Here is a 9,685-nt window from a genome sequence, read left to right as displayed (position 1 = left end):
CTCGGAGGCACTGCGTGCCGGGCACTTGGGGCGGCCGCTCGCGGCTGACGGTCTCGGTCCAGTGCTTGTTCCAGGAGATGCGCACCTGCACGCCCGTCACTCACGCGGTGGGGACATACCGTTCATTCTGCAATGTAAAGTCAACTAAAAGTCAAAGCAGTACACACCAAAAGACGTAGACCTGGACCTACAGGCAGGGACGCTCCTTCACACCAGGGGAAAAGGCTACAAAGCAGCACACGCGGTAGGACCCCGCGCTTGCCGACACAGCACACGCGCACGGAAACACGCCAACACTCATTTCTTTAAAAATATTTATTGAGTATGTGCTCTGCGCCAACACATAATTTACATGGAAGACATCTCTACGACTGTGCTATCCATGCAGAGTCCCGTCACATGCATCGCCGCCTCCAGGCCCTGCACGGCTTTGGGGCGCCCACCTCCACACGACAGGGAGGGGCCCGGGCAGCAAGGACACCATGACACATGATGCGTGAACAGCCACTTTCACAGGAGTACAAGGTGATGCGCGTGTGCCCTGCGAGTTGAGATCTAGACCTAGCTTAGGGACACGGTGCCACCGACTCGGCCACGAGCCAGACTGTGGACACCTGGGGACAACGCCTACTTCTAGAGCACAGACACGGGCAGTGACAGGGGTGAGGGGTCCCCGCCGAGCCCCACGCGGTGCCTGTGGAGGCCCGAGGAAGGGAGCGCGCACACACGGGTGTCCCGCCGCAGGGCAGGGGAGCTCGCGGGCCACAGGAACGCGGGCTCACATCCAAGCGCGTCTCCGCCCGGGCTCGTTCCTGCAGCACCTGCTTCCCACAGCTTCGACCGTCGTCTCCAGATGGGAAAGACCTTCTCTCCCACCTGGAAACAGACCAAGCAAATCAGTCATAATAAACCGCTTGAGTGTGACTCACACGCAGCACCTCCTGATGACGACTCAGGATCGCACCCAAGAGCTTCAGGCGGAGAAGTTTCTTAATGACCAACATTAAGACTTTGACATAAAATTAGCACAAAGCAGGTAGGAGACCAGAGGAGAACCGTCGCGTCCCCTCTGCCGTCCTGCACCAGGTGTGGGAACGGCGGCCCGGCCCGCTCTCCACCGGGGCCTCCTGGACACGGGAAGGGTGGCCCTGGGCTGGGTCCCTGCCCTCAGACTCACCTTCCTGCCCCCGTTTCCTGTTCTACCAATAACAGCACCCACTGCCCGTGAGGAGGGTGAGAAAGCAGCGCAGGCGCGTGAGGCCGAGGCCGTGGCACCGCGACCGCCACGCCCGTCTCCCAGCACCAGCGCCCAGCACCCGCCCTGCGGCACGAGCCTTACTTTCTGCGATGTGGGGTCTTGTGTGGAAGTGACGGACCAGCTGAGCGCCACGGACATGTGCCTCCTCCACACGGGGTTTCTCTGCAGCACAACCGAGCCTGTGACCACATCTCCCGAGAGCACAGACACGGGCTCGTCCATCATAAACAGCACCTGCCTCCAGTGGGTGGTTCTGCAAGACACGGGGCACGCGTCACCTCTGTCGGGCGGACCCCCAGGCTCTCCCGCGGGGCAGACGCACCAGGCCCACGGCGAGGCCTCTGTGGGCGCCAGGGACTGGGCCACAGCCCAGCGAGCACGCGGCTCTAGGTGCTCCCAGGGCCCAGCACCCTGGCACGGGGCGTCTACCGCATCCCTGCCCGGTCCCTAGGCTGCCAATGCCGAGTTCTAGTTTCCGCAGCGCAGGAAGGTCACTGCCCCTGGGAGTCGGGCTGGAGGGTGAGTGGCAAGTGCGACATCTGGGACAAACGGTCACGCTCCGCACTCTCTGGGTTCTGCAGGCCCTGAGGACACGGCTCCACGGCCTCGGGGTCACGCTCAGCCCTCACGTCCCTCCGGCCCCAGTCGCCGTGAGGGCCCCTGTCCCCGCGTCCCAGAGCGCTGCCCGGGCTCGGCACCTGCCTGCCCCATCCCACGGTGTGCGGGCGCACGACCCCAGGGGCCTGAGTTCCCGCCCTCGACTGGTGACAGCTCGCATCTGTGCGCCGGGACTGGGAAGGGCGGCCGGAGGCCTGGCCCCGCCAGCTCCACGGACGCTCCGGCCAACAGCCTGGCTCCTGTGGTGCAGACAGAGGCGAGGCCCCGAGGACCCCCGCTGCAGCCAGTGTTGACCTGAGCAGCGCAGCTGCCCGCCCCGGCCCCGGGCACCTACCGCACAGGCCCGCGGAGGTCCCAGGAAGGCAGCGCTGCCGGGCTGCTGGGTCCAGCTCCGAGGCGGACCGCAGCGCCCGGCTCACCGGAGCAGCGAGCAGCATCAAGATGCTACTGCACAGAAGTGTCCCGGGGGTGGCTGGGGGCTCGGTCCGGGGAGCATATGCCTTGGCTCAGGGATGACCCCGGGGCCTGGGATCGAGTCCCGCATCGGGCTCCCTGCTCAGTGGGGCATCTGCCTCCCCCTCCCCTGCCCCCGCCTCTGCTCATGTGCTCTCTCGCCCACTCTCTCCCTCAAATAAAATCTTTAAAAAAAATTTGTCTCAAGAAACACTGACCTTCCCCAAGAAAGTCTTGGGGAGTTAAAAGCCCCTAAAATTCCATGGGTTGTGCTTGTATTAGACCATGGGAAGCTGAAGCAGTGTCCAGGGCCACTGAGGCAGGCAAAGTGCGCTCCGCCCGTTCATGCAGGGGTCAGAGGGCAGGCAGGGCAGCCCAGGGCAGGGCGGGGTGGGGCACGGTCCGGGTCCCCCGCCCACCGCCCGCACACGCCGCTGCCTCCGCGACGGCCTCGCAGCAGGGGACCTGCACCTGCTCCTCCCGGGGCAGCGGAGCCCCTGCGGGTGCTGCACACTCACGGGTGAAACGGGCCTGTGCTCAGCACCAGCTGCGGCTCGTCCTCCTCCGGGCTCTGGAACCGGACACTGAACCAGGCGGTGAATCCATGCAGCGCGCCGGCCTTCCTGATCTCAAAGTGCAGCTCACCGCTCGTGGTCTGCTCAGGCAACGATGAGGAAGGGACGCGGCTGCCGTGAGCGCGTGACAGCAGGCGGGAGGGCTCCGGGCAGGAACTAGCAGCTGTCCCCCCGCCAGCCCCGCTCAATGCCGCTGCACTGCCGGGCCCACGTCTAGTCCAGTAACTGTGGATGCAACTTGCTAGTGTAGCCAAACACAGCAAACCTGCTCCTCGGGAAAGAACCACTAAAGCTGGCAGCACAAATTCACATGCGGCAGATAATCAGAAAAGGTTTCAAGCAACGTGGGCCTCACTTGCCTCATTTTCTGGTCCCATATTTGAGTGGAATCCTATTTCTTCTCATTCTTGGCATAAAGAACCGGGCCTCTCTATACTGCGAAACTAAGTGCAGAGCCAACAGCTTAGCTCCCGGCTGAGCTCCAGGGGGTTCCAGGGACCCGCTCCCAAGCTTTGCACCTCTGAGCACACCCTGAAAATGAGCCGCTCCTGAATGCACACGCGCCACCTCGTGGCAACAGGGGGAATGTAAGAGTAAGAATTAAGAATTTTGTCATCCACGGCAGCACAACTTAGAAAAAAAATTTTTAACTTGAAATCCTTGAAGAAACTAGATATAATTTATTAGAATCTCAAGATGCTGAAAATATTAAACATAAATATAAAAATTACTGATGGTGTTAAAGAGGTACATGAAAAAATAATGTAAAAATATAAAATCAGAGCATAAAAAAGACAAGACTCAGAAAATCAAAGGCAAGTTTCCTCAACCTGTTTATTCGCACAGAGTCTGGCACGTGCGCCGCCCACTTAGCCTCCGGGGCTCTCACCCCCAGGTCAGCGATCTGCACGGTTCTCGTGTCCAGCTGCAGGATGGTGCACGGTTCAGACAGACAGTCTTCTGGCTTCAAAATGTGGTTGTACTTGGGCTTCGAAAAAAACTCCTTAATTGCTGAAGATCTAGGGAAAAAGTCAAAGGAGTTGCTCAGAGGCGTGAATCAACAGCTCAGGTTCTGACACACACACTCGCTTTGTCTCCAGCGTGAGCAGGAATTCCACGCCACCGTGTGTGGCACGAGGGCACCAAGGCAGGGCCGGGGTCCCTGGGGCGGCCCGCTGAGTGTGCGCCGTGTGCAAGGACACCTACGCCCTGCTCGTGGGGCCTGAACACACCAACACCCTTCCCACGGAGGCTGCTCTGTCCACCCCACCGCCGTGGCTCCGGTCACCGCGGCCCCCTCCCGACACGCAGACAGGAGGTCCGTGGGAGCCGAGCGCCGGGTCACCGCACAGACACTTGTTCGTCTCACGGCACAAGCAGGGTGAGGATGGTGACATGTGCACACACGGCCCTGTCTAGGTGGCTCCGGAAGAAATGCTCTGAATTGGCAGGACTGCGGGCCACGGGCCTGATCGGAGCAGCCCCGGCCCTCCGCCCGGCATCCTGCTGACAAGGAGCTGCCCGGCCCCAGCCCCCACGAGGCCAATGTGAGAGCCCGTCCTGGGCCCCGGGCAGGACATGGGGGGGGCTGGGGCCAGCTGTCTGCACCCTGTCCCCCAGGACATCCCCGGGTGTCTCCCCAGTCCCCCGTCCCAGCGCTGCACGGGCTGCCAGGAACGCACCCCAGACCCGGAGCCGCGGTCCGCGGGGGGGCCCTGTGCCTTCCTGGCTCCTCCAGGTCCCACGGGACAGGGTCAGCCCGGGGTGTGGACGGGCCCTCGGCCCATCGGGCGGCCAGCCTGGGGTCCTCTCGAGGCGTGGTGTCGTCAAGTGCAGGCAGAGTCTGTGCCCCCAGGGGTGCGGGAGGTGCTGGCCGGGGTCGGAACCCGGAGCGGCCGGGAGTCCCTGATCTCCCTGGGAGGAGGGCACGCACGGGGAGGCGGGGGGCGGGGGGCTGGGGGGGGGCGCTGCGGGGCCTCGTCGCAGGCAGCCGGGGGCCAGATGGCAGGCCTAGCCTAGCCCCAGCCGAGCCCCCCAGGGGCCCTGCTCAGGCCGCTCCTCCCACCCCGCCGTCCCCCTAGACCCCCTTCTCGCTCACCCTGAAGCTGTGGGATGCCTACGTGTTGGATGGGGAGAGGGTGCTCACGGCCATGGCCTATACCATCCTCAAGGTGCACAGGAGTAAGTGAGCCCCCGGGAGCCCAGGTGTGCCGGGGGCGGGGGGCAGGGGCGGTGACCCTGGGCTCTGAGCAGCACCCAGACCTGGGGCGGGGGGACGGCGGGGCAGGCGGGTGCAGCGGGGCTCCCCGAGTGGAGCAGCGGGCAGGGGCCACCGCGGCCAGCGCACTGCCCGCGGCGCTCCTGGGCACAGCGGGACCCCAGCCGCTGGCCTGGGGGCCCCGGGGGCCCCAGGGCGGGGCCCTCTGGGTCTGACTCTCGCCCACCGCCCAGAGCGCCTCCTGAAGCTGCCCCTGGAAGGGCTCCGGGAGTTCCTCCAGGACTCTCTGGCCCAGCCCTGGGCCCTGGAGGACGAGGCCGTGCTGAGACACCTTCGGGCCTCCATGACCCAGCTCCGCAGGATGCGGTGCGACCTGCCCCCGCCAGGTGGGCTCAGGGCCCCGGCCCCTCCCGACTCGGCCTGCTGGGGCCGCCCACAGGGGACAGAGCCCCCGGGGCCCCCGTCCTCATCTCTGGGGCTCTCCTCTTCTGCTCCAGCCTCGGGGACCCCAGGCCAGGGCTGGGCGGGCGGGTACCCACTGCAGGGCCCGGGCAGCAGTGTGGGGGGCTGAGCACAGGGTCAGGCCGGGGGGCCACGCGGGAGCTGTGAGGACCCCCGGGGCCCCCAGCGGGGGACACACAGCCTGCTGGAGACGCTGACCCCGTCGGCCTCTTTCCAGCGGGACCTGAGGAGTTCCCCACGAGGCCCCTGGGCCTGGAGCCAGTGTCCCCGGCGCCCGGGCCTCTCCTCCCTTCTCCGGCCTCTGAGCCACCGCCCAGGGTGGAGGAGCCGGCCTCCCCGGGCCCAGTCACCCAGCCTGAGCCACCCGGACCCCCTCCCGGCCAGGCCATCGTCAAACCTCCCCCCCAGCGATGGAACTCCCTCCCCACCCTCCCGGTGCAACGTGTCCAGCTGCAGGATGGTGCACGGTTCAGACGTGCAGGCAGGTGCCACCCCAGACATGGTGGGCTTGAAGACAAAAAATGGGGTACAAAAAACCGTATCCTAACTCATACCCTAACCCATACCCTAACCTGTACCCTCACCCTACCCTAACCTCTAACCCGTACCCTAACCTGTACCATAAACCCGTATCCTAACCCGTACCCTAATCCATACCATAACCAGTACCCCAACCCATTCCCTAACCCATACCCTAACCCTAACCTGAACCAGAACTGGAACCCTAACCTGAACCGGAACCCGAACCCTAACCCTAAACCCTATCCCAAACCTGGACCCAAGCCTTATCCTGAAACCGAACCCTAAACCCTAAACCCTATCCCGAACTCAAACCCTATCCCGAACCCTATCTCGAACTCTAACCGTAACCCTAACCCCAAACCCTGAACCCAAACCCGAACCCAAATTCTAAACTGAACTGGAACCCAAACCCGAACTCTAACCGAAACCCGAACCCCTAACCCGACCCCTAACCCCGAACCCAAACTCAAACCCCTAACCCCAACCCTGAACCCGAACCTGAACCCTAACCGAACCCTAACCTGAACCTGAACCCTAAACCAAGCCCGAACCTGAACCCAATCCTGAACCCTAATCCCAAACCGGAACCAGAACCCTAACCCGAGCCCCAATCCGAACCTGAACCCGAACCCTAACCCCGAACCCCTAACCCCTTACTCTAAGCCTAACCACCACCCTTACCCTCACCACAAATTTCCAAAACTGCGATATGAGATGACAGAGAACCTTAACGGACCAATATCCAGGTTAGAACGTGATGCAGTCATCATCAAACTCCGGAGACATAAAAGACAGGGACAACTGGCTTCTCAGGCGAATTCTATCAAAAGTTTAAAAAAGAAATAATACCTATTCTAGTGAAGCTGTTTTGAAGGTATAAAGAGCATGAACACCTCCAATCTTAAGAGGCCGGCATTACCTTATCTCAAAATTAGACAAAGACCCCACCATAGAGGAGAATTACAGACCAGCATCCCTGATGAACCCGGATGCAAAAATTCTCACCAAGATGGTAGTCAATAGGGTCAACAGTATATTGAGTGGATTATTCACCACAACCAAATGGGATTTATCCCCAGGATGCAAGGTTGGTCCAACATTGATAAAACAATCAACGTGATAGATCACAGCAATAAGAGAAGAAACAAGAACCTTATGATCCTAAAACAAAACAAAACAAAACAAAACCTTATGATCCTCTCAAGGGATGCAGAGAAAGCGTTTGACAAAATACAGCATCCATTCCTGATCAAAACTCTTCAGAGTGTAGGGATAGAGGGAACATTCCTCAACATCTTAAAAGCCATAGCGAAAAGCCCACAGCAAACATCATTCTCAATGGGGAAGCACTGGGAGCCTTTCCCCTAAGATCAGGAACAAGACAGGGATGTCCACTCTCACCACTGCTATTCAACATTGTACTAGAAGTACGAGCCTCAGCAATCAGGCAACAAAAAGAAATAAAAGAAAAAAAAAAAAAGAAATAAAAGGCATTCAAATTGGCAAATAAGAAGTCAAACTCTCCCTCTTCACAGATGACATGACACTGTCCATAGAAAACCCAAAAGACTCCACCCCAGGAATTGCTAGAACTCATACAGCAATTCGGCAGTGTGGCAGGATACACAATCAATGCCCAGAAGTCAGTGGCATTTCTCTACCCTGAGACAATGAGAGTGAAGAAAGGGAAATTAAGGAGTCAATCCCATGTAAAATTGCACCCAAAAGCATAAGATACCTAGGAATAAACCTAACCAAAGAGGTAAAGGATCTGTACCCTAACAACTATAGAATACTTGTGAAAGAAATTGAGGAAGACACAAAGAGATGGAAAAACATTCCGTGCTCATGGATTGGACAACTTAATATTGTGAAAGTGTCAATGCTACCCCGGCAATTAACTCATTTAATTCAATCCCAATCAAAATACCATGGACTTTCTGTTGCATGCGCTGCAGCAACACGATCAGGGTCCTGAGGATAAGGGGATGAGGAAAACAAAAGTAAAGAGATGGGGACAGGAGGGACACTGTGGATGATGTCCAAGCAGTTCCAGCTTTATTCAAGGTTTTACAACATTTTATAGCATGAGCAAAACAAAGCCAAGAAGGTGTTTATTTTTAGCAGGTTTGTGAAACCCTCCAAAGTTCCCCTTTCTCAGCATGCAAGACAGACTCACAGGTGCCAGAAGACCTTGGTAAATAGATAAGCTTGTTGCTCCAGATGTGCATACTTCAAAGGAATATTAGGTTTGGTAAACAGACCAGCAAGGACAGACAGACCCTTATTTACATTTATGACCAGGTCAGTATAAGTTGTATCTATTGTGTAATGTGGGCGATCACGTACAAGCGAGCCCTGAGAACCATTTCTCAAGCCCTGTCTCAAGCGTCTACCAACTATTTACCCTTTAGGCTCCCGAGCCTTTTGAGTGAATGAGGCACGCAAGTCCGGGCCTGGTTTGGTTCAGTTACTCCAGCTAGTCCGCGGTCGCCCACAATTTTCTTTCTTTTTTTTAAAGATTTTATTTATTTATTCATGATAAACATAGAGAGAGAGAGGCAGAGACACAGGCAGAGGGAGAAGCAGGCTCCATGCAGGGAGCCCGACACAGGACTTGATCCTGGGACTCCAGGATCACACCCTGGGCCAAAGGCAGGCGCTAAGCCGCTGAGCCACCCAGGGATCCCTACCGTGGACTTTCTTCAGAGCTGAAACAAATCATCTTAAGATTTGTATGGGGGAGCCCTAGTGGCTCAATGGTTTAGCACCATCTTCGGCCCAGGGCATGATCCTGAAGACCTGGGATTGAGTCCCACGTCGCTCCCTGCATGGAGCCTGCTTCTCCCTCTGCCTGTGTCTCTGCCTCTCTCTCTGTCTCTCTCTCACTTTCTCATGAATAAATAAACAAAATCTTAAAAAAATATTTGTGTGGAATCGGAAAGACCCCGAATAGCCAGGGAAATATTGAAAAAGAAAACCAGAGCTGGGGGCATCAGAATGCCAGATTTCAAGTTGTACTACAAAGCTGTGATCACCAAGACACTGCGGTACTGGCACAAAAACAGACAAATAGATCAATGGAACAGAAAAGAGAATCCAGAAATGGGCCTTGATCTCTATGGTCAACTAATATTCAACAAAGTAGGAAAGAATATACACTGGAAAAAGGATAGTCTCTTCAATAAATGGTGCTGGGAAAATTGGACAGCCACGTGCAGAAGAATGAAACTGGACCATTCTCTTACACCAGACACAAAGGTGAACTCAAAATGGATGAAAGATCTAAATGTGAGAGAAGAATCCATTAATATCATAGAGGAGAACACAAGCTAAACAGACTCTTTCAGACCTAAGGACAATTCCAGCCTGAAAACGAAGGGGTGGAGCCTCCTTTACCTTCCAAATGGTCTCAAAAGACAGCTGGGGTAGCAATCCTAATATCAGATAAATTAGGGTTTATACCAAAGACTCTAGTAACAGATGAAGAGGGACACTATATCGTACTTAAAGGATCTGTTCCACAAGAAGAACTAAAAATTATGAATATTTATGCCCCTAATGTGGGACCCGCCAAGT

General features: G+C 57.3%; 1 protein-coding gene across 1 annotated transcript; it reads right to left on the bottom strand.

The window, feature by feature from the left end:
• Positions 1 to 300: 300 nt before the first annotated feature.
• LOC112910848 (uncharacterized) lies at positions 301 to 6,085 on the bottom strand. The gene is made up of 6 exons (XM_072745279.1): positions 6,013 to 6,085; positions 4,587 to 4,914; positions 3,794 to 3,923; positions 2,848 to 2,984; positions 1,340 to 1,511; positions 301 to 876 (listed from the first exon to the last, which is right to left on the bottom strand). Exons 1-6 carry the CDS (start codon positions 6,083 to 6,085, stop codon positions 634 to 636), a joined length of 1,083 nt encoding a protein of 360 aa, XP_072601380.1. The 3' UTR covers positions 301 to 633.
• Positions 6,086 to 9,685: the final 3,600 nt, after the last annotated feature.

Source organism: Vulpes vulpes, unplaced genomic scaffold, assembly GCF_048418805.1.
Source record: "Vulpes vulpes isolate BD-2025 unplaced genomic scaffold, VulVul3 u000000714, whole genome shotgun sequence".
Classification (NCBI taxonomy): Eukaryota; Metazoa; Chordata; class Mammalia; order Carnivora; family Canidae; genus Vulpes; species Vulpes vulpes.
The sequence above is the reverse complement of the archived record's forward strand: the minus strand, read 5'-3'. Positions and strand labels throughout refer to the sequence as shown.

Excerpts from the sequence above, each read along its gene's own strand:
- LOC112910848 (XM_072745279.1), bottom strand. The coding sequence starts at position 6,085 with ATGTCTGGGGTGGCACCTGCCTGCACGTCTGAACCGTGCACCATCCTG. Across the intron at positions 4,915-6,012 it reads GGACACGTTGCACCGGGAGG|GCCTGCCATCTGGCCCCCGG; the intron begins GTGGGGAGGGAG and ends GGGCTAGGCTAG. Across the intron at positions 3,924-4,586 it reads ACCGCGGCTCCGGGTCTGGG|ATCTTCAGCAATTAAGGAGT; the intron begins GTGCGTTCCTGG and ends CTTTTTCCCTAG.